Source organism: Crinia signifera, chromosome 2, assembly GCF_055691185.1.
Source record: "Crinia signifera chromosome 2, ASM5569118v1, whole genome shotgun sequence".
In the NCBI taxonomy this organism is placed as follows: domain Eukaryota; kingdom Metazoa; phylum Chordata; class Amphibia; order Anura; family Myobatrachidae; genus Crinia; species Crinia signifera.
Genome location: NC_139218.1, coordinates 387868229 through 387893793, shown reverse-complemented (window position 1 = coordinate 387893793; position 25565 = coordinate 387868229). Strand labels below are relative to the sequence as shown.

The following is a 25565-nucleotide window of genomic DNA, read 5'->3' as shown; positions in this document are numbered from 1 at the left end:
TAAAATCATGCGATTAATCTCATTTAAAAATTCTATTCGTTGCCCAGACCGCCGGTTGGGATACCGATGGTCAGAATACCAATGTGGAAATCCTGCCATCGAAATCCCGACTGCCCGACAGTCAGGATCCCAACCAACAGGGGCTATTCTCCCTTGTGGGATCCAAGACCCCCATAGTGGCAGAATAGAACCTGTGGCGAGCGCAGTGAGCCCCAGAGCCCACAAGGGGATTTTATTGGGATTGCCCCTCTGTCAGAGTACCGTCGGCCAGGATTTTGATGTCTGCATACTGACCGTCGAGATCACCCCTCTCTGGAAACCCCCCTTGCAAATCCTGCATTTGCCCCTGATCAGGGGAAAACAATTCCCACCAGATACTCAGCCGCACTTCTGTTTCTATTATCAGTTAAGACGGAAGTTCTCTTTCACATGGGATGTTGCTATAGGTAACCAATCAGAATCTACTTATTTATTTAAAATCTGCAGTCCGGAGCTTGTGGTATTGGGTCCAGGGGGTGACCCGTCCTGGTGGTGTCTTGTCCGGGGGGATGCCTGTGATAGCTTTCACCAGGGAGATGGGGAAGAGGAGATTACAGCCTCCCCATGTGATCCGGACCATTCTGTTTTTTTGCTACATCCTTGGACCATACAGGGAGGCTTTATTCTCCCCCTCCTCCTCTCCCTGGTGACAGCTGTCACGTGAAGCCCAACCCAAACCCCAAACCCCAACCAACCCCCCCCCCCCCCCCCCCCCCCCCCCCGGACAAGAAACTGCCAGGACGGGACACCCTCCGGACCGGACATTACAAGATCCGGGCTGCAGATTTTGATGTCCGGTCCGGCGGTCCGGGTTCTTCTCTGGGTCCGGTTTTTACCCACACCCAATAATAGATAGTGACTGATTGGTTGTCCATAGCAACATCCTATCTGAAATATAGAACATCTTAGTAAATTACCCCCCTTAGTGTCACGTTACAGTGCGTGGCTGGGATGGCCATCGACCATCGTGGGTGACAAGTGACAACCATCGATGGTTTATGATTGATATACTGTAGCATGTGTTTTTTTCCCCCCATTACTGTCATCGATGGTAATGTTACTGTAGTGTGCGAGGGGGATAAAGGCAGACGCCAGGGCCGTTGCCATAGCACGGTTGTTGCCGGGGTAACCCTCACCTCTCTCCGCGCATGCGCAGGTCTGGTCACGTGTCGTAGATGGCGGCGCGTCTCTCTGACGTCACGGTGAGAGGAAGATGTCTGAGTCTTCCGGCCGTGCGGCGGGAAACGAGATGCCGGCCAAGAGGCAGAAGCTGAGCAGCGACGAGAACAGCAACCCGGAGCTGTCCGGGGATGAGAACGTGAGAGCGGGGCCGGGGAACCGGAGGGGTTATGTATGTGGTGGGTAGCCGGGCTGTCGGGCGGGATGGCTCACGTGGGGGTCTCCCTCATTCTGCCCTCTTAAGGTTACCAGTGTGCCGCCAAACGTGCAGAACCACAAGTCCCAGCGTTCCCTGCCCACTAACTTTGCCGCATGGCTTCACTTATACTAGTCTGTATGGATGAGCTACATTCCAACCTGACCTCAGACGGTCTATGCCCCCCTCCCCTACTCCTTGCTAAGGTGTCATCTTCCCCTCTGACAGTCTATCCCTCCCCCCAGGTATTTTATCTTTCTCTCCCTTCAGGTGGTCTGTCCCCCCACCCATATGGGCCCCTCCCTTCAGGTAGTGTATCCCATGCCCTACCTAGGCCCTCCCCTTGGGCGTTCGGTCCTCCTCCCCTTGGGCGTTCGGTCCTCCTCCCCTTGGGCGTTCGGTCCTCCTCCCCTCCATTCTAGGTTTGTTGTGGGGACAATTGATCCTAAGCCCTACACACTTGTACGCACTTGCCCACCCCTTGATATGGCACTGATGGAGGAGACCCTTCATCAATCAGGCATGTTTGTAGTGGGCAGTACAGATGGTGTAATGCTTAGCATTACTGCCTCACAGCACTGAGGTCATGGGTTCGATTCCCACCATGGCCCTAACTGCGGAGTTTGTTTATTCTCACCGTACTTGCGTGGGTTTCCTCTGGGTACTCCGGTTTCCTCCTTTAATCCAAAAATATACTGGTAGGCTAATTGGCTCCCAACAAAATTAACCCTAGACTGTGTACATGTGGTAGGGAATATAGATTGTAAGCTCCACTGGGGCAGGGACTGATGTGAATGTTCAACTATACTCTGTAAAGCGCTGCCGAATATGTGTGTGCTATATAAGAAACTTGGTACTTATGTATTATCTGGACTCCCATGTTAAATGCACACCATTTTTTCATACCCCTACTATCCAACTACGCATGGAGTTGATTTTATATAGTGTGGCGAGCGCAGCGAGCCACCGTGCCCGAAGCGTGGTGAGCGGACGCGGTCTCATAAGAAAAACGGTGGAGTCCAGATATTACATAAGTACCAGAAACTTAATAAAAAATAATAGTGTTAAAGCCCACATACACTATGTGACTTCTCAGAATAGAGAAGTTGCATGTGATGTCCCTTGAGCTGCCCAGGAGCTTCCCGGTTGGCAGGATCACGTAAGATATATGCGTCCGTTTTGCATGTGATATTCCTATTTGATCCCATTACTCTCTGCTGGGCGGTTGTCCGAGACGGAGGTCGGATGTGTAGCATGTCCAAATGCTGATCCAATGCGCATGGAATGTGAAACGCATGCAATTTAGCCATTTTTCACACGATTTCTCAGCTGCAAAACCGCACTAGCGAATGACCAGCTTTAGTTGATACAAAATATTGCAGATTTTGGGCATCAAAATATATATTTCAGTTTAAAGCGCATTTTATATTTGGAAATGTCTATTGTGTTCTCCGGGAGCATAGATGTTCTCATTTATTTCTATAGTGCTGTTTTTTTGGTTGCGCTGATATCCAGGTTTCAGCACAGATGGTTAAATAAAAGAAACTGAGGTACTGATGGGTCACCTGTGATTAAGCCATATGACTTTGGCCCTTGTATGGCTTATCCCCCATAGTGTAGCGTTGTAATGCTCACACCATGGCTGCATCACCTGGTATGCTTGTGTATGGGATAAAAGCTACATGGGCTGTTTTTAGGACCCTACTACAATAGTGTACACTCTAGCATTTAGAGCGGCAGGGGGGGACTGACCGTCATCAAAGGGGGCGGGGCCGGCCCCTCCGAAGTTGCTGTGTACAGCGGAGCTGGGCTTCCCAGTGAGGCTGTTTTAGAGGGGCAGGGCGCGTTTTGCCCTTTAAAAATCGGGCAGGGGGCAGCGCCCCGCTAAAACAGCCTAGTGGGAACACTACTACAAGCTTTAGAACACTGCAACCACCACATGTTGCATTATCTACTCTAGCTTTCCACCCAGAGAATCCTACCTTGTGCGCCACAGATGGCCTCCTCACCTGGTACCTTTCATCCGGGGAATATATAGCCTGTGGATTTTTTTTCCAAAATGTCTGCACCAACCGTGCATTACCGTTATTCTGCCCTGTAGGGGTTTTCTACTTGCTGCTATTCAAAATCCTTTGAATTTTTTTTTTGGTTTGTTTTGAAAAGGCACCTTTAAAGCTTTTTTGACTCCTGCTGGAGATCAGCACTATTTAAATAAAGTTATTATTACTCGGCTATTCCTGCATTCACTAGTGAACTTCCACGTCTTTCAAAATTGAATGACTAGCCTGATACTACAACCCTTGGTGATGGGAGCTTCACCCATCCCGTAAAGTGCAGCTTGCTGAGAATGTCCAGCTGCCAGTTAGGGCTGGTCTTGTCCAGGAGTTGAGCTCTCAGCCAATCACTGACTGTTAATTCATTTCTATGTCCGCCCGCTGCTACCCGGTCTCTGCTCTCTGGTCCCCTCGCGGAGTTCACCGCCTGGACCAGTGAGCCCATTGCCTCCCCTGCCTGGCTCCCTGCTTGCTGTCCCCCGCTCAGCATCTGGCTCCCTCCACCGCAGGTACTACAGGCTGCGTCCGCTGCCTGCATGCAGCCCCCATGCCCTGCTCAGCTCCCGGCTCCCGCTGACAGCAGCTCCCCGGGGGGACTGCATGTGATAAATCGCATGCGATTTATCACATGCAAAACCTGGCACATCAAGTGCCAAATCGTATGTGACCCCCCAGGGGAGTTGTCAGTAGATTAGGTCCGACTTGTCCTTCGGACAAGTCGGCCTAATGTATGGGGGCCTTTAGATTCTAGATTTATATTGTTTGGACTTCTTATCTTATTTGCTATTTTCACCCTTATCTGTACTTGAACCTTGCTGTAACAATTGTAAATTTCTCCTTTGTGAGACGAATAAAGGAATTCTATTCTATCTAAGCGGGTTCCCGTCAGTCGGGATCAAGACAGTCATTTACCCGAAGGCCACCTGCTATTTTCCCTCGTGGGGGTCCACGACCCCCAAGGGGCTGTCTGAGTACAGGCAGTTGGGATCCCAACGTCAGGCTCCCGACTGTCGGGATCACGACTGTCTGAGTCCCATACCACATCCTGTGGAAGCGGGAGAGATAATTATAGACCCAGTAGCATAGATAATCTCGCCACTGCAAAAAAAAAATCCAGACATGTTGATAGAACTGGAGTTGAGAACCCTCATTTACATAATTTTTGTGTTTGACATCAGGGGTGAGATTTGCCTTTTTACTAGAGACGTGCAACGGACACTTTTCGGGTTTTGGATCTGGATTTACCACTGCCACCCTTTCGGGTTTTGTTTTTGGATTTTTTTTTTTTTAATCCTAAAGACTGCTAAAATGACAATTTTTGGATTTTTTTTCTTGTTCCTACAGTATTAATTTCCAGTCTATTCTGAACACCTCACAATATTGTTTTTAGGCCAAACGGTTGCACCGAGGTAGCTGGATGACTAAGCTAAGTGGCACTGCAGTGACAGACGTGATGGCAGTTTTAAAAATTAGGTGCTGCAATACACAATATGATGAGTTCTCGAATTTGATGGCAAAAATTTATATGTATTGGTCTAAATTCATAATTTATCGGGCCCCAAAACATTGACATAGGATGCAGATGCCTTAACTAATAACCCTGTAAAACAATTGCTGTGATAATAAACTGGTTGTCTGATTGTGCACATTTAGCTGTGTGGCTTTCTTTTTGGTTATGTGCTAGGACGGGGGATTTTTGTGTGTAATTTCTGTACTTGCTGGTCGTGGATGAACTGCTCATCTTGTAAAATGACATTTCTCATACATGTAATCCGGCTTCCTTCGATGTATCTATGATGCATTTGCAGAAGAACAGATGAGATGGTAATAGATATCGCTCATAAGGGCCCTTGTGTATGGGCCTTCATTTGTCCTATTTGGTTAAATTTGCAAAATGACACAAACTTGTCAACCTTTTTTATGATGACCTTTTGTCCCAGTTGAACTACTTTGTGACCCAATGACTCTCCACGATGTTCCGCCCCTGTACAGCCCAGTTACACTCTTCCTGCAGCACTGTGCTGGCTTACGAATGGCCCACTCTTTCCATGGCTATACCCTGTTGGACTTGCTGAAAGTTTATCGGTTCTGGGATTTATATATTTAATGGTTTCATTGTTATATTCGATTAATACAATGTCCGAAAGCCCACATTCAAGTGAACATGGGAAGCTGGGTTTTGTGCTGTTTTCCCTGTGTATCCAGAAGGAATATGGTCATTAGGTCGACAATTAAAAGGTTGATAATCGTTTTTTTACATGGTTGCTACGTTTCAGTGTTAATGTTGACTGTGTTGACGGGTAAAAAAAACGGTGAAAAAAACACATGTTGACATAATGCCTGTGTCGACCTAATGCTCCATACCCATCCAGTGTCTTCCTCATAATGATGTTTGCTTTGTATTTGGCGAATTTATAGAATGTCTGTAGTCATTTGCAAATGTAGAGTCGTGCTCCTGCAAAATGGCTTGGGATAAATGGGTGACCGTTGAGAATGATCTGATCAGATTCCAAACGGTAAAGGCCGCCATACACTATGGGATTTGGCCCCGATTTCACCTGATCCAGATGGATCGGGCAGTGAAATCGGACCAAATCGCAGGTTTTGACACCCGGTCCGACCCGATGCGCGGTCCCGTGCGCATCAGGTCAGAGTCGGGACGTCGGACCGGCTGCACATAAGATAAATCTTATGTGCAGCCGTGGGGACTCTGAGGACGCCGGCGAGGGAGGGGGGCGGGAGACGCCGGCGAGGGAGGGAGGCGGCAGGGGGAGCCGGAGCAGGGAGCTGTCATGCTCCGTCCGGGTAGGGGGGACACACACGCCGCTAGTAGTGCGGACGCTGCGGGGGACACAGGCGGCAGTGACATAGAGCCGGGCGGGGGGAGCCGGGAGCTGTCAGCACTGAAGAAAAAAAAAAGCCTGTACAATGAATGGGCAGCCTGTGATTGGCTGAGCGCTCTCTCAGACTGTCAGCAATTGGCTTTTTTTTTTTTTCAGTACTGACAGCTCCCGGCTCCCCCCGCCCGGCTCTGTGTTACTGCCGCCTGTGTCCCCCGCAGCGTGTGTCCATCCCCCGCCCGCCACCTCGATGTCCCCGGCCCCCCTGCTCGCTCCACATTGCAGCTCCCCGGGAGTTGCAAATGATACATCGCATGCGATGTATCATTTGCAAAACTTGGCACATCAAGTGCCAAATCGTGTGTCCCCCTCCCGGGGAGCTGCAGGGGGAAATCAGGTCCGACTTGTCCTTAGGACAAGTCGGACTAATGTATGGGGGCCTTTAGTTTTCACCCCTGGCTTTCTCCTGCTCTGAGACCAGCCTCTGTACATGATGTTCCGTGTGTTTAAAGCTAGTCTCATCGTTTGGGACAAATTTAACAAAAGGAGTGGTATCGCACCCGTTGACCCATTGTTCAACATTCAATGTAGACGATTAAAAGAAAAGAAAAAAAAAAAAGGACAATTAATTTAAACCAGACTGTTAGAATTGAAAAAAATAAAATAAAAGTTTGGACTGCAAAGGGTTAAATACTCAACCTGACACACCACACAGAATCCTTTTAAAAGGCTTGGGAAATTGACTTTGGGATCAGTATAGAGGAAGAAGATTGGCCAGATATCAGACTACATATATCTAAAACTTCTATCAACACAAATATCAACGAAAACTCTTATTGAATTTACTCACGCTGGTATCTGGTTCCTGATAAATGACATCCTATTTTCCCAACATCTCCTGACCTTTGTTGGTGGAATTGTGAGAATAAAGGCACGTTTATACATGTTTGGTGGGAATGCCCTTTGATTTCTACTTATTGGGATAAGCTCCTCTTTCTGGCTGGCAGTGTGATCAATTTCACATACTGTACTTTATATATTGTACTGTGCAAGCCAATGAGTGGGATCTCTAAGCCCCAGGATAAGCTATGTCTCCATATTTTTAACTGGATACGACAAGGTTTTTTTTTGCCTTTTTTTTTTTTTTTGTGCCGACAGGCGGTATTTCATGCCTTACCATCCCCTAGGGCGTGGTGGTAGAATAAAATAGTGTGCCGATCGTATCGTGGCACCGTGCCCGATATGCAGGCGGTGCTACATTTCAGTGTCCATGTTGACTGTGTCGACATTCAGGTAAAAAATAAAGAAAACCCAAAGTCAACCTTTTGATTGTTGACCTTCCCATGTCGACCTAGTTGCTGTCTATCCAATGATCCATACTAATTTTTAACACAGGTAAACTCCTCAATGCTACACAGTAGAAGCCGACTTCTGCTCCTTCAATGCCAGCTTTAATTAAATTTGGTACTCGGCATTGATAAAATATATTACTGCTCTTCACGATGCCTAGGTATCATGCTGTTGGGGCCTGTGGTTTTCTTATTTCCATAGACCGCTCCCCGGTATGGTATGATATCTCTTTATACCGCTTTCACCTCACAAAATGCCGGGTCACACCGGGACGATGAAACTGATCAGTACGACCCTTCATTTTGCTCTCTTCAGACCTTTTCAGCAACCAGGCAATATTGCCGGGTCGCTGACGTCATGCGGGGTCGCAGCACAGTATACTGTGTAGTGATAGCTCTAGGAATCTTCCAGTGCTGGACAATTAACCTAACTGACCCATGCAGGCATCGGCGCCCTCTCTCCCCCTCCTGCTGGAAGTCAGCGGTGCCCGACCTCCCCCCTCTTTGCATTCATGAGAGGGCAAAGCAGGAACTTTGGTTACCCGTGCTTATTACGTTGAATCCAAACATTAAATAGATTTTTGATAAAAGCCATAAAGTCTTTATACTTGCTATCCCTTTGCTGTGGTTGTTATTTGGGGACGGTATATGTGTTAGCTTTGCTTTTTTGTCTGCAGGACGATGCGGTCAGCATTGAGAGTGGCACAAACACAGAGCGGCCAGACACCCCCACAAACACAGCCAACGCCCCTGGTCGGAAGAGTTGGGGTAAAGGAAAATGGAAATCCAAGAAGTGCAAATACTCATTCAAATGTGTGAACAGCTTGAAGGTATGTGACAGATATTTCCCTCCTAGTGCTCCTTAATAATGCCCTGGGTGCGGATTTCCATGCTGACACCGGTTATGGGAGCAATGAGTATGCCAAGGTGCTGCTATAACATAGGTACAATACCAGTCTTATAGCAGATTTAAAACTAGTTTCCTCCCGCTTCATTATAAAGTTGTTCATGAGGGCAGGACTTCCTGTGAGTCTATAGCTAGTGTCATGTGATCGCTCAGAGCCAATGTGCTGCAAGCTGACACTCCTCCTGCAGGAACACAGCGAGCGTGCCTCAGACAGTTCTATTGATACTTTGAGAATAGGTCTCATGGGTTAGGTGGGATGAATGTTACCAGTTGAATGAAATCCACCCATTGTACGGTTAATTGTTCTATTTAATTTGGAAATAAACACGTTTTGTACTCTCCCTGCAGGAAGACCACAGCCAGCCTCTGTTCGGAGTACAGTTCAACTGGCACAGTAAGGAGGGAGATCCTTTGGTATTTGCTACTGTCGGCAGTAACCGGGTACGTGATGCAGTGTAATCATGATGCTGCAGTGTGACTTAAGTGTCCATTTGCCCATGCATTATGTCTGTGTTATGCTATGAGGACTTACAGGGTCTGGCCAGCAATTTGTCACATTGAGGCAGATGTATTAAGCCTTAACAAGAGATAAATGCAAGGGTGATAAGGAGAGATAAACGTCCAGCCAATCACCTGCTAACTGCCATGTTACAGGCTGTGTTTGAAAAAAGTCAGTAAGGAGCTGATTGGCTGGACGTTTATCTCTCTTTATCAACCTTGCATTTATCTCTTGTTAAGGCTTAATACATCTGCCCCATTGTGCCAAATCTCCCATCTAAAGAGATGAGAGAGCGCAAGGCATTATTCAATTTATTTTTTGTGCTCATTAAGGCCACTTATAACGGCTAAACCCAACCAAGCTAATGGGCGTGCTGCAAAAAGTCAAATAGGTTACTTTTTGTGGATTTCAGCTCCCCGCCACCCGAATGGAGCTACATTTGAGTAGCTGCGTTGGGCTCTTTAGTGGCTGCCAGCGCGAAAACATTTGAATATGGTCCATTGTGTAATATCGGTTATGTGGAAGTCTGGATCTCATTGCCTGTATCAAGATGCAGCCGCCTGATGCTGTTCAGCTGTTGCGCTATTGAAAGACTTCTGCTACAGAGCATGTGGGGACTTGTGATTACACGGTTGCTGCAGGACACACCGGGGTAAATGTGAAGTGGTATCTATCCATATAGAGAATGTTATGTGCAAGGGGATAATGCTCCAGCCAATCAGCTCCAATATGTAAATTGACAGGTGAATTTGAATAAGCTTTAATATCATTCTTACAATTTTCTTGCAGGTCACATTATATGAATGTCACTCGCAAGGAGAAATCCGGTTACTACAGTCGTATGTGGACGCTGATGTATCCTTTTATTCATTATTATAATAGAACAAAAAATGAGGACAAGTAGAACACCAAATATCCGACTTTGTCTTGGAGCCGGATGAACGGGGGATATAGAGCTATGGGGTGGGGGGCTCCCTGCATTCAGATGATACCACAGATTAATCCAACACAAATTGGTTATCTGTGCAGAGGACTGGAGGTGAGATTCATAGTGCGCGCTTATTGGCTGGGTTCATAGTGTTCATTCTAGCACCCGCCATTTTTGAAAACCCATGCAGTTCCTGTTCCCTGCCTGTAGTGCCACTGTCTGCTGTGGTGTTTATTGCACAGGTCTGGTTTGCATATCAGTGCTGAAATACAGACCAGACTGGTCAAGAAGCACTACAGCAGACAGCAGCACCCCAGGCAGGGAAGAGGAACTGCATGGGTTTTCAAAGATGGCGAGTGCTAAAATGAACACTGGGGTTCATAGTCTAGCTGCGCCATGGTCCATTTTATCAGCTCAATTATGCTTTTGAAGTGGGTTTCATTTTTGTGTGTTAAGCTCCTTAATAGTAAGGTTTAGGCAGATGAGAACTTTTACACCTGTGCGTGGACATACGACAGTAACACAAGTCACCCGCTCCTTGCAGTGGCTGGCTCCAGAGGGATTATCCGGATAATTAACCCCATCACTATGCAGTGTATCAAGGTATGTCCAGTGTTTGTTCAGTATACAGCACATGCTGATCAGCAGATGAATTTGCATTTCAAGACCGTTTGCCAATAAGTGGTCTTGTCGGCAATTTCCCACTGACGGTAGGAGGCGTTCTAAGGCCAAATTCACACTGTATTTGGGTTTTGGCTTTAGAAGTGCTGTCTATATCTCCGTGTTGGTATGGTCCTCTGCTATCCTCTGGGTAACTAAAGTATGGATCTCAGGTGCGTGTAGCTGCATGGGGTCCCTTCATTTTAAACATTGCTAAGAATCAGTGAGGTCATTGTAACAATCCCTGGTGAGAAGGTCATTCAGACTTTGAGTAGGTCAGAGGGGAGGGGATTGGGGGTACCACAAAAGTGCAGCCACATATATATCACCAAAAAGGGTAAACATCCAGAAATACCCCGAGAGTAGTAGGATATCGACAACAATAGGTGTTAAACACACAGGCGCACAGTGTAACCTTTTCCACAGTAAAAATAAATAAAACAAGGTCACCGTATTTCACTGGATTGACATAGATGATATTGCAATAACAGGGTTCAGAACCTAAACGATAGCCACCTATTCACACAATGTGTGTGACATAGGGGGCAAAGCATAAAGAGGAAATAGTGCAGATTAATCTTTGGTTAAAATATAATTTAATAATGGTCCACACTTACAAGGGTAGATGTTTAAAACCGCATAAAAGATATCCCCAAGGGGCAGATAGCTGGGCATAGATGATAGTAGCAGGCTCGAATGAAGGTCCCACACACAAGTCCGGAACAGGTGATGGTGTCTTTAGATCGGCATCACGATGTCCACGCTGTAGGCTTCCTTCTCAGATGGGGATACCGGTCACTCAACGCGTTTCGGTATCTTCCTTCGTCAGGAGTGTATACTGATAAAATCCCAGAGTCCGGTTTTTATACCGTGCAGCTTTCCCGCCTCCTTAGTGGTACAGCATTAGCCGGCGGATGTCCGTGTAGAAGCCCCGGAAGCAAGATGGCCGTGCGTCTCACGGCTTGCTTTCATTTGGAACACATAGGCTAGAATTGGACGTGTATTAACACGGAGGTACCTTTTTATACAAGGGTAATATTGAATGGTTCCGAAATGATCCGGGTGTACGGCAATCTTGCTTTTTGCGCCTTCAGTGAGTCTCTGGTCACAGCTTCTGTCTAAATGAGCTCATTTAGACCATGGCCAAACTGGCTCTCTAGCTATTGGGAAACTACACATCCCAGCATGCCTTGCCATAGTTTTGGCATTCCCGAATAGCAAAACTGTGGCAAGGTATTATGGGACTTGTAGTTCCACAACAGCTGGAGGGCCATACATGCCCTAAGCGAACATCGAGTCACTGCTGTATACGCCACAATCCTTATATAGGCAGCATTGGACCTATGGTTTTGAACCAAATAGATCACTGATAATTTTGTTATGCATGTATAGAAGATATCTTAAGCACAATTTCATAATGGTTTTTAACCTAGTTCTCTGTTGTCCAGCACTATGTAGGCCACGGCAATGCAATCAATGAACTGAAGTTTCATCCAAGGGACCCAAACCTACTGTTATCTGTCAGCAAAGGTAGGTTGCTCCACAGTGTAGCATTCTCCTGTATCTGCAGAACCAGCTTTGTGATGGGAACGGCTTGGTTACTCGGGCAGGCCACATATGTAACTAATTAACTGTATAGGCAGCAGGTGTAATCCAGTCGCTTACTGTGTGGGACTGCAGTATACTCCAGCTCGTGTATCTCTTTCTATAGATCACGCGCTGAGACTGTGGAACATTCAGACTGACACACTTGTGGCGATGTTCGGTGGTGTGGAAGGTCACCGAGATGAAGTGCTAAGCGCGGTATGTCTGTCACATTTATCTGCCTTTTATTTTGGATCTTCAAACTGCCTGTAAAGCTTGTATGTAGGTATGGCAATTATCAGAATGATCATCACATTTAATGGGCTTCCCACTGTGTAGTCGAAGTGTCCCACTCTCAGTGGCGTTATAAGGGGGGGGGGGGGGGGAGCAGGTACTTTTTGCTCAGGTCTGCTGGAGGGGCCCGGGTCTCTTTCCCCCATTGCTGGGAGCCAGGTAGTGTGGAGAGAGATGACGGGCTGCTGTCGCAGCACAGCCTCTCTCCTCAGCTCGGCACACTCCGTTTTTTCACAGGGGTGTGGCCATGCCCCACCTAGAGGCCTCTCCCCCTTCAATTTTTACCGGGGCTTGATCAACCTGACGGTGACCCTGCCCACTATTACATGAGTGGCTGACTGCGATTCCTGACTGTCCCTCTGTTTAGAACAGTGGTTCTCAACCTCGGTCCTCAGGACCACCACACAGTTCGTTTTCCAGGTCACCTGTGCATTTTTGAAATGTGACAGTTGGTGCTACAGAGGGCAGCTGCTGGTGAGCTGGAAAACGTGCGTTGTACTGAGGACCGGGGTTGATAACCACTGGTTTAAAATACTTCATCCTACCTAGATAATGAATGTGGACAAGTCCTACCCATGAATCTATAGATGTTCTGCTACATGCCCTATTATTTAGCTCCACCGTAGTCTGAGCAGCACATTGCCGTAGCCTGATACAGTTCCTGTAATTACCTGCAGTCCTACATGACCTCTTGATCTGTTTAGGATTATGACCTGTTAGGGGAGAAGATCATGTCCTGTGGGATGGACCATTCCCTCAAGCTCTGGCGACTGAACTCCAAGAGAATGAAGATCGCCATCAAAGACTCGTATGAATACAATCCCAGCAAAACAAACAGGTGATTGGCTCCTTCCTGGCGATGGGTCGTCATGCGCGCACACATGGGTGGTAACAGTCACCGCATCTTGTAGCTCTGATCATGTGACCATAGAGGTCGCCGACACTTCACACACCAACACCCTGTAATATGTATGACCTAGTATTAAGTCATTGGTCTATACCTGTACTAATGGAGATGGATTGTGGGTACACAAGTTACTGCATTACTAAGACCGTATATAATGTACGGTAACGATTGCCAGAACCACATGCTGTACGTAGTTTCCTGCCAGTTTCTGGAGCAGGGAACTATTCTACAGAAAACTTTTACATACTGGATTTTACCGTCACTTTTGCACTGCCCCAGCTGAGCGATGGTAAATGTGTGATAAGGATGTGCGTTTAGCGAACGGAAAATTAAATCCATCCTTTTTTTTTTTTCCAGACCTTTTATCTCACAGAAGATCCATTTTCCTGACTTTTCCACAAGAGACATTCACAGAAATTATGTGGACTGTGTGAGGTGGCTCGGAGACTTAATATTGTCTAAGGTGAGCTGCTAGATTTCTGTGCTATGTATACAACAGTGTGCGGCTGCTTTAATCGTCATGTAACTCCTTACATAACTGGATTAATGCTACCATAGGTCCAGTAAATGTAACAAATATTAAAGAAAAATTCAAAAGCCTGAGGTGTATAAAACACTCAATGTGGGCAGACTGTGCACTTTTTGTTTACTGTAACAGTGTTTACTACTTGTGTATTACATTTAGATATTCAATTCTGTGCCCAGTCTTTCGACGGTCAAAAAACAGCACTTTTTTTAAATATTTTTTTTTGTTTGTTTTGTAGGCCAAATTTACATTCAACCTATTCAATTAAAGTGCTGATTTTTCAACTGGCAAAAAAATCTGGCACATTCGAAACTGCATCGGGTAAAGCTGACAAAGAAAAAACTGTAAAAAGGTTTCAACCGGTTTTTAGTCATGTTTTTCCGATGCAATTTTCACTTTTAAAGAAAAAAGTGAAACATGACTAAACATCCAAAATTGGGTGCAGTTAAATGATCAATAACTTTATTTCGGCTAGCCGACAAAAACTGACTTTATTGAATACCTTCCTTAGTGTTAGAAGCTTTTGTGCCAAGTATTGGAAACAAGAACCTAGTCTTGGCTGTTTTAGCACTGTGCCCTACCTGACTTAAAAATGCATAATGTGCCCTAGCCCTTTAGCTGTGCCCCTCAGCCTACCCTCTCGTAGGTACAGGGCACAATCCAGTAGTAATGTAGAGGGGGCCAGACCGCCCCCAATGGTGATATTGGCAAGGCCACATCCACTTACCGACAAGCCACGCCCCCTATTTATGGGAAACCTGCACTGTTCCCACAACCCTTGCATCCCTCCCACATCTTATTGGTAACACGACAAGCACCTACAGTAGTGGTTCCCTCTTTCTTGAATGTGCATTTTAATCGTGTGGTGGTGTGTAGGGTTGTGCTTCAGTAGGTCCACCTATATTATGGTTGACGGGCGCCACATTGACCAGATTTAATGATTTGGTCTGGTCCCAGTCGGGAACCACTAACCTGCGCCATGAAGGCTCAAAGCGAGGAGCAAAGATTAGCAATGGGGAAATATAGCATTATATATAGGGATGACAATCCCGGGGCATTTTTTCAATCCCGGGATTGGGGATTGAAAAATGCTCAATCCCGGGATTGGCCTCCCTGATAAAAAAATAAAACCCAAACTGCCCGGGCCGCACTTCACTGAAATCAGATCATCCCCACCATTTCTCTGTAACCCCCCCTGCCCTGCACTGCACTGTCACTTACACAGGGTTGACAGGCAGTAGCAGGACCATCATCCCCAGCAGTCGGTTGGCTTGGAGCATCACAGTGGGCGGGTGGCTTGGAGCATCACAGTGGGCGGGTGGCTTGGAGCATCACAGCGGGCGGGAGAGAACATCGGGAGGGCGGCTCGGAGCTGCTCAGCAGGCGAGCGGCTGAGCGCTGCACTGGAGGAGGGAGAGTGGGTGACTGGGAGCAACACACTCCGTGAACAGGTGATCAAGTGTGCTATGCTGTAGCACCATGGCGGCGGCCGGGCTGTGCAGCGTGACATGTCAAGGGTCACGCTGCGCAGCCCGACCGCCGCCATGCCGCTACAGCACACTTGCGAACAGCCGCTGCCGGTATGCCTGCCTGTATTTTACAAGCGGGTACTAATCCCGCAATCCCGGGATTGAAAGGCTCGATCCCGGGATTAAAATCCCACCGTTTTTAGGCCAAAATCCCGGGATCCCGACGATCCTGGGATTGGCCTCCCTAATTATATAGTACTTTACTCCTTTATCACAGACTGGAAAGGGCTTTTATAGACTGGAATAGCAACAGACAACTAGGTCCAATCTATTAAAATGTCTGCATTTAGTTGGACATTCTTGCAAAAAATCCTGTTTTCGCCTCCCTTTTATTGGAAGTTGGAAGGTTAAAGGTTACATTACTGTTTATAAAATACATGTGTTGCAATGTACTGACTGACATCACTGCATTGACTGATTACCGTGATCATTCTGCCTTTCAGTCGTGCGAAAACGCCATTGTGTGCTGGAAGCCGGGCAAGATGGAGGACGACATTGACAAGATTAAGCCCAGCGAGTCCAATGTGACTATTCTAGGGAGGTTTGATTACAGTCAGTGCGATATCTGGTATATGAGGTTCTCCATGGACTTCTGGCAGAAGGTACGTTCTGATGTCCCGCATGTAACGGTTGTTGGATTAGGTTACTTGGAACAACGTGTTTTATGGAAGTTCTTGTGGGCCAGCGCAATATCTATTCTCCTGTCTCAGGCCATACCCAAAATTATATGGGAGAATTGAAAAAGGAAAAAAAAAAACAAATGGCACACCTCCGCATAGATAGATTTTATAAGGCCCTAATACACAGCCACTAAGACCCTCCGCTTCCTTATAAGTCTGCAAGGGGCAGCCTATTACACTGCTGATATTGTCTAAGGTGAGCTTCTGTATTTCTGTGTACTATGTATATAACAGTGTGTGGCTTCTTTAAATGTCATGTAACTGCTCACATTTGCTATAGATAACTATGTAGGTTAATGCTACCATAGGTCCAGTAAATTTAACAAATACTAAAAAAAAAAATTCAAAGCCTGAGCTGTATAAAACGCTCAATGTGGGCAGACTGTGCACTTTTGGTTTACTGTAACAGTGTTTACTACTTGTGTATTACATTTAGAGGGATATTCAATTCTATGCAGACACCCTCACCGTGGGCTGCACGTTAACTAAAGAAGCCTGTATTAAGATATTTTAACCGCTCGTCCTGTGCATGTACAATAATTTTGTGACCATTCCACCCAGGAAGTCTCCTAATTTAACCATATATTAACCATTTGCAGCCTAATACGGCCTACACACATGCCGATATTAAGGCATTTTCTAAGCGATTTTGCTTAGTTTGGCAAAGTCGCTTAGCAAATGCCCTCACATCGGTGTGTGTGTGTGGGCTATATCGGCAGCAATGCGCGTCCCCGCGCGTCTTTATCGCTGGCCGACATTGATGGACAGTGTCCATCAATCGCGGCATCGGCAGGGTTCTTCCACCGGAGAATACTGGCGCTGTCTGCTCGCTTAGCACACAGAGCTGACAGCTCGCTCTGTGTGTGGGCTGTCAGCTCTGTGTGCTATGCGATAGCGGCGCAGCACAGCCCGACCTAGCATAGCTAGGTAGCCCTGCATACATCGCTATGTGTGTAGGGCCCATTACCCTGACTGGACCTCCTTAGTGCCAAACCGTAATAGGCCCCCATACTGACTAAGCCACGCCCACCCTAACCATCCCTTGCTTGCTTACATTGTGGATGCCAACAGTCAGTATTCTGGCATTGGCTTGAGCAGTTTCTGAGAGGCATTATTCCAATTGCTGGCATTCCGTATGCCAAACGCATCCCAAAGCTTGTGGCATTGTTAGTTGGGGACAGTTGTGGGTGTAGGTATATAATGTTATAGAGCACTGTATCTACAGTCAGAATGACAAGTTTTATGATTCATAATGATCATTTATTGATGAATTTAACGTATGTCCTGTTTCTAAAACTATATTCAACCAATACCCCCCAATACTTTGCAGAGCACCCTTGACTCCTTGTTTCATTTATCGTAGTAAAAAATAATTCTGTGGGGCAATTTTCTTTGCAGTCATTTATACCTGTTTTCTTGCTAAAAATGGCCCTTATGCCCTCACCCCACCCCCCCTCAGGACCAATTATTCCCTCCCATAGTGGTGGTGTTGGTTTTTTTTGGTCCCTGAACAAATGGTAGATGTGTCGTTACCCTTATTCAATCATTTTGTCTGGTTTACACTAGAGACTGATATCTGGTGGTAATTTGAACCGCACAATCGTAGGATTACTATTGTTACTTGTTATCTGCTGTGTCTCCACCATCTCCATCAAAAATCTCTTTTCATGAGAATCCGGGAAATCCGGCCTATCGCTAATTTGGTTCCAGAGATATTGGTTGGCTGGTTACATTACATTTTTTTTTTTTTTTTATAATTCTCCCTGGATATCTGGCTAACCTTACTGTACTGTAATTTGTGAAACCACTGTACTGTGATAAATCTTATGCCAGGGCTCGACAAAACCCGGTCGCCATGGCGACCAGATTTTGCTTTCTGGCGACCAGTTTTGCCAGTAAGCAGTACTTTCAGGGCAGAGGGACTTGAATTAATGACAGTAGCGGGCCCCATAGAGGATTATATACTGTTAGCTATAACATCCAGCACAGCAGCAGCCGGCAGAGCGGTGCACAACTCACCCGGCTGCTGCTGTATCAGAGCAGGTCTGCAGCGCGGCTATTTAAAACTTGAGCATGGAGCTACAGTGGTAGTTTCTGATTGTCTCGGGAGCCGTCTTGACTTTTCAAATATTCGTGCTGCGGACCGGCTGTGTGCTCTGATACAGCAGCAGCCGGGTGAGTTGTGCGCGGCTCTGCTGGCTAGTGGCTACTGCGGCGCTGGATGTTATAGCTAACAGTATAACCACGGGGCCGCTGCTCACATGTCCGATGACAGGGGCACCAGAGGCTGCTGCAAATTCTCCTGGAGTGCTGATATGATAACCCCCACCACGGGGACCCGATGCTTACTTGTCTGATAGCAAAGACACCAGAGGCTGCTGCCAGCGCTCATGACAGAATAAACTCTGCCAGGACTCTCCTCCTCCTGTCACACAGACCAGTGCCTGACCCCTGTCTCCCCCCTCCTGTTATACCAGCTGGTCTGACCGCAGTGTCTGACCCCCGCCTTCCCCTCCCGTTCAGCGTGGTGCTCGACCCCCGCCTCCCCCTGCTGTCACACCAGCGGCAGCATGGCCAGGTAGTCTCCCTCTTCAGTTACACCTGATCCCTGACTCCTCCTGGTTAGCGCAGTGGCAGCGCGGTGTCCGACCCCCACCTCCCCCTCCTTTCACACCAGTGGTAGCGTGGCCGGGCACAGTGTCGCCCTCCTGTCACACCAGCCTCCCCCTCCTGTCAGAGGAGCGGCAGCGTGGACGGTCAAAGCCTCCCCCTCCTATAAAACCAGCCGCCCGCAGTTCCTGACCCGCTCCTCCCTCTCTTGTGCAGCGGCAGCGCGGTGCCTGACCCCTGCCTGCCCCTCCTGTCAGACCAGTGACTACCTACTTCAAGTTCTCATGCAGGGGCTCCACCAACTGCCAATAGTCCCCCATCGGCATGCAGGTCTTTCCTTGCTTCTTGCCGAAGCAACCCCTTGATGCAACCACTGGCATCAAGGATCAAACCCCATAGCAATGAGCATGTAGGGTAAGCTCCACTTATGTGGGATAATATGTAATAACCAACCATGACTGCGTGTGGTATTATATGTAATTGGCAGTCCAGTGTTTGGTAGAACGTGTAATGACATTATTGCACGTGCAAATTGTGTGTGCACCTTCGCCGCTCACTGTCCCTCTTATTAGTTTATCTGGCTCCTAAATTTTCATTTTGGCTCCTGGATTTTAAATAAATTTGTCGAGCCCTGTCTTATGCAGCCAACTGCTAATAAAGGATAACACTTTTTTTTCCCGACATCTATATACGACGCAGTTCTCTTATATGCACAGTGAAGGTTATTTACCAATGTTGTACAATATTGGCATCACACCAGTCAGTCTCTACGTTTTTAAAGTCTAATTGCAATAATGGTAAAGGACCCTGCAAATCTATAATGAGATCAGTGTTATGACTACTGTATGTGACGGTGCAATGTCTCATGTAATGGGAAGTAGTCTGCCCCCTGCAGGTAATAGGAATAACTCCACTCCTAACATTAACAGAGGTTGTGTCTTTCTGCTTTCAGATGCTCGCACTTGGAAACCAAGTGGGGAAGTTATATGTCTGGGACTTGGAGGTGGAGGACCCGCACAAAGCCAAGTACGTTCCATAGGAGGCACTCTACAGTGCACCCACTTACATTATGGATCTATTACTAGATCTTGTTGATCTTCCTATATCAGAATCCGCTTTATTGGCCAGGTATACTTGGAATATTTTTGCGGTAACAGTGCAGCATCAACAAGCAGGGAACACATGGGGAAGATAGGACAACATACATCACATACATTTCTCGCAAATAGGACGGATTGAGTTAGAATTTGGTGCGTTCGGAACTGTTTAGTTGTTGGGACAGCTATTGGGAAGAAGTTTTTCTTGGTTTTTGTCCAGGAAATTAACGATTACTCGGGCGTTGATAGCGATTTAGAGAAATCACAAATCGAATGATTATCAAACAACTGCGTATGCATACCACTCACACTGCGCAGGGGAAATGGTGACTGTAAATGTGTATAGCTCATAAACCAACTCCCCTGCGCAGTTTTGACAGTAAGCCAGTGTTTCTGTGCAGAGGTGCCCAGGTGTTGTTGCAGCCTCAGACCTGCTCACATTTGCTGAGACGAGACTCTGATATGTCGGACCGATTTAATGTCTCCTTCAATGCCATTCCCTAGAACTGAGTGGCATGAAGGTTGTTCTAATGCAGGAATGGGAAACCTTCATCCCTCCAGCTGTTGAACTACACATCCCAGCATGCCCTGCAACTGTTTAAGGCTGACCAAATTGTAAAACTGTAGCAGAGCATGCTGGTATGTGTAGTTCCCCATCCCTGTTCTAATGTGTACAGGAGCAGCGATAAATCGCATGCAACCCAATCATGCATTATGTTGGTCAGTCATTTTATTGCAGTGTGTCAGCTCAGTTTGGTGCTGAGCTCAAGGGAAATCTGCAGTTTAGTCAGAACGTTTAGCAGTCGTGTAACCAGCTTTACCCATAACCCCCTGTGATAATGATCCAGTATAAACTGGCGTCATACTTAACCCTTTGAGCATCAACGTTGCTGTGAGCGATACTCAAAATATCCGCAAAAAATGCCAGCGTTGTCCACAGCGACTGTTCTTTTAGTATAAATACAAATACAGCCAAGTCAATTAAGTAAAAAAAAAAAAAAAGTTGCTATTTATCCTCTGTAATAATACCATGTCCTTTGTTTCTCTCTCCAGGTGCACAACCCTAACACACCCTAAATGCGTGTCAGCGATCCGACAGACCAGCTTCAGCCGGGATAGCAGTATTCTCATAGCGGTCTGCGACGACGCCACCATTTGGCGATGGGACAGGCTCCGGTGAACCCTCTTTTTGTGAAGAGAACCCCCCCCCCTACCCAAAATAAACCAATCTGGTTTATGTACATGCTGTCGCATTTCGCGACTGGCGTTCATAGTAAGCTTGTCGGCCGAAGCTGAGTTTAGCGACCTTGTTCTCTGTACCGGTTTTTTTTTTTTCTCGCTACAATTCAGCTGCTTTTAATAAAAGTTTATTTTTGTACAGCTTTCTGTAACGTCTGTTTTTATGGCTTTTAATGTATTTACTGTCTTATGTATATGCGGTTTGTATCATTGTGTAATATGGGCACGTGGGAAGGAAACGCGGTCAACTTTTTTTTTTTTTTTTTTTTGTAAATATTTGTATTGTAGCCTTTTTAAAATAGTTGTTAATTTAAGAAATCCTGTTTTTTGATGGTTACTGGTAACGTCTGAAAGATTAAATCCAAAAATAAGAGTGCAAGAGGCTGAAATATCTATCGCCATGCATCATGTTATGGAGAAAGAAATGAAATAAAATGAACTTAACTGTCAAACTCCATTTTGGCTTTGTTCAGTTTTTGGCGCAGTCGAATCTCACGGAATAGTGCAAAGACAATTCTCGTATCAAGGTTAGGGCCAATTTGACTGACGGGAAGCTGGCGTTTTTCTTTCCGTGCCTGAAAAAAACGCAGGAGTACAAAATTGTTTTAAGGGAGGGACTTAGACGGCAGCGCTGGTCTAGTTTAGATTGTCTGTATCAGATTAGTGGAAGGGTCAGTTACATTTGCACAGACTTCAAAAAACTTTTGATGGTTCGGACATTGCGTACGGATTTGCGGGTGGGTAGCGGTGCATTCGCAATTCCTTTGCAGATTTACACTGGATGGGTTTTCTGTCTGTCTGGACGGACGATCTACACGCAATTGGACAAAACCATGCTGCACTGCAGGTGGGGCAGATGCAACATAAAGAGTTAGATTTGGGTGGGGTGTGTTCGAACTGGAATCTTTATTTTGGTATACAAAATAAGCTCTCTAACCTTTGTGGGCTACATGCAAAAGCAGCCGTTCTTTACACAGCACAGAACAAAATATGGTACTTGTTTCCTAGCACGGCGCGCATCGTATGGTATACCATAAGACAAATATGGTATACAATGGCATGCGATGCGACGCGATATTGTACAATAAAATATCGTATGCCATACAATGGTATACGATTTTTTTTTTTTTATCGTACAACCACCCTGATGGGTCCATACAATCTTAAATGCCCCCCCATTGTCAACGCCAACCCGAAGTGTTACGAGCGCAGCGGCAGTACGCGTCCTCCTACCTTTTCATATACACGTCGAGTTGATTTTAGATAGCGTGACGAGCGGACACGGAATACATGTAAAGTTATGCGGGGCTCGCTGCGTTCGCCACACTAAAGTCAACTCTATACCGACGTGGATAGTGGGGGTATGAAAAGGTCGGAGGATGCGTACTGCCGTCCATTGTGGGCTCGCTGCGCTCGCCACGATTCGGGTTGGCGTTGATCCTGTGTGTGGCGTTGACAATGGGGGGGGGGGGGGGGGGGGCATTTAAGATTGTATGGACCCATCAGGGTGGTTATACAATAAAAAGTCGTATACCATCGCATTGTATGGCATATGATGCGATATGATATTTTATTGTACAATATCGCGTCGCATCGTATGCGGGTATATGGCATACGATGGCAAAAGATGAAAATAGTGGGCACCGTGCTAGGAAACAAGTACCCAAAATATAACTCAGCCAAATTTATGTGCCTGTTACATCTACATTTCATACGGTATCTCACATACGTGTTACGTTGACTGAGACCTGTCTGTCGATCAAATTCATCAGGGGCTTCCACTCACTGTTTATGCCCAATAATTAAATTATGATCACCCTGATGGAACCATACATACAATGATGATCCTTCTTTCTCCATTCATAAATATAAATGTGGACAATTATTTTGGATAATTTTCTGCACCTCCTAGGCTCTGCTTTCTGACCATTCCCCAAATTAAAGATCCGAAGGGGGGTATTCAATCTCCCACCGCTATTCTTGACAGGGGAAATAGCAGCGGGGCCCTATTCAATGTTTTTCCCAAAAGCATTGAACAGGGATCTCGGCAGAACTGGCCTGACTTTAGAAGTAGTCGGGCCCGTTATGCCGAACGGCTGTGGATTGTCGCGCTCACCGACACGCCCCCTTTTGGTTTTCGACATTGAATCCCGCCTGCGGATTGCCAGTCGAGTCAGCCGCCAGTCGGGCCAGCCTGACAGTCTTGACCGGGTATTGAATATCCCCCTAAATTTATAATCTTCCTTTTGCATTTTAAATCAAAGATGGTCAGACTTGGATCTCTGGCACAACTAACCGGTCATGTTCTCAGACCACCAGTCTCTTTTCTAAAATGTTAGAGAGAAATCTGTGCAGCAGTTGGAAGTTATGGAAACCTTCAACTGTGAAGCGCGCTACACACTGGGAGATGCCGCTTTGAGCGATGCTAGAATGCTCAGTATCGCTCAGCATACAGCAATGGCATATATTCAATGCCGTGGGCGAGCGGTGACTGCGAGCAGGACTTTTTGCTCGCAGTCACCGCTCACCCTGTCAGTATTCAACTGACCCCCCCTCATTTGCAAATTCCCCCTCGCTCCATTTTTTGAGCGAGGGGGAATTTGCGAATGTGCCTCCGCCGGCGCGGGGGTTAAACTGCGAGGATCACTGGTTTTCTGTGATCCTCGCAGTTTAAGCCCCTCGCCGGCCGCTCGCACCGGCATTGAATACTGCACAATGTGTGAACGCTGTTTGAGCGATTTATCAGGGCCGGTGAGAACACTGGCCCTGAGCGATTTAATATCCAGTGTGCTGGATCTTAATCGCCAGACGGTAGTGACTCGTGGGGTCACGCATCACTATCGCTATGGCACCTACACACACATTGATGTAGATCAATCGCTCAGAAAATGGGATGACCCCATCAGTAATACTTGACCATGGTGCTGATGTATTAAACCAGGTGAAGAGAAAGTGGAAGGTGAAACACAGCCAATCAGCTGTGTTTGAGACGAGAGTTGATTGGTTATCACCTTCCACTTTATCTCTTCACCAGACTTAATACATCTGCACCCCATGTGTGGCCAGCGCTGTTATCTACTCTGGCCTTAAGAGGGGGACAATCTGGCCCTACTGAGGACAAATTTCAAGAGTGAAGAAGAATGAAACAAAAGTAAATAATATATACAGATGCTGTAGTAATTGTGTGAGTTAGTGACGCAATTGTCATGAATGTTTAGGCTATTATACAGAAAATCTTCATATCCGGCAGCTCAAGGGATCGTGAGAACCCTACATTAAGTGCAACATCCGTCGTTTCAGCCGAGGAGTTTCTTTGGCAGAATTGCTGTTCATTGATATTTCAAACTTGTCAGAAAAAAAGGGTTTTATTTGTGTGCCAATAATCTTAAAGAAAGTATTTTCAGTTTTTGGGGATCGGATTCAATTTAAACAGTGATTCTCAACGTTTTCCGACTCGTTGGACATCGACAAGACTTAAAATTTTCAAGACACACCATCAGGGCCCCACGGACACACACACACCACACAGTAATTAAACAATGACCCCTACAGTAGTACAAATACACTGCAAGTAATCCCTCAATTTGGATAATACCAGGTAATACAGTGGGTAGGTGGATACTGAGTGTTCTCCTTTAAACAAAAAAGTAAACCGTCCCCATGGAGTTAAGTGTACGTATAACACGACACTTACCCCTGGACTGGACTAAATTCTTGTGGCGGAGAGCTCTGAATGCCTTCACCTGTGTGGGTCTCGACTTCAGCAACAATGGGCTCGCTGTGCGGGGAGATATGGATCTGGTCCAGATGCCTTTATTATTTTTTCTTGACACTTAATTACATTTTTTAACATTCATACATTAAAGAAACTTACATTTAATAGAATTATGCACATGGGAAATTATCAGTTTCTATAACTAACTGTCCTAGCGTCTTTCATGCAAAATCTCCCCCCCCCCCCCCAATCATCCAAAGCAACTGTAGTATCAGCCCCTTGTTTGCATACTGTGTTGGCAATTTCTTGGTCCCTTATCCATAAGAGGCTACGTTTGAGGTATCGTGGATACAGGAGCTATGCGCATACCCTCCAACTGGACCGGTTTAGCCAGTACAGTACCATTTTTTAATGGTGTGTACCTGCTAAAACATAGTGTACAGATTTTATCGGGTTCAGGTGCTTCCTCCTTCTCCGGCTTGGCAGGTGATGCCAATGGATTGGGCCCGGTGGGTATGTAGATAAGAATGTATTGTGGCCCTTCTGCACCCGTTCCCAGTCGTGCATGGCGGGTACCGGCAGCGCGCGTTGCATCATGATGTCACACTGCCTGCGGACCCTTCAGCACTCGGGCTGAGACGCCGGCACAGTTGAATTGTCTGGATGCCGCGGAGCAGCATCATCTGTGGTGGGTGGTGAGTGTAATAAATCATTGCACCGGCTTCTGCCCTTA

The 25565-nt window shown here is 46.5% G+C and overlaps 2 protein-coding genes across 11 annotated transcripts in view; one reads left to right on the top strand and one right to left on the bottom strand.

The window, feature by feature from the left end:
* The window catches only part of PICALM (phosphatidylinositol binding clathrin assembly protein), a 380825-nt gene that overhangs the window by 93909 nt on the left and 261351 nt on the right, over positions 1-25565 (bottom strand). The window lies entirely within an intron of this gene.
* EED (embryonic ectoderm development) lies at positions 1172-21079 on the top strand. Its single transcript, XM_083170272.1, has 12 exons — positions 1172-1357; positions 8335-8487; positions 8913-9005; positions 9853-9918; positions 10469-10594; positions 12100-12181; positions 12363-12454; positions 13234-13367; positions 13794-13899; positions 15935-16093; positions 19734-19807; positions 20932-21079. Exons 1-12 carry the CDS (start codon positions 1253-1255, stop codon positions 21056-21058), a joined length of 1317 nt encoding a protein of 438 aa, XP_083026398.1. The 5' UTR covers positions 1172-1252; the 3' UTR covers positions 21059-21079.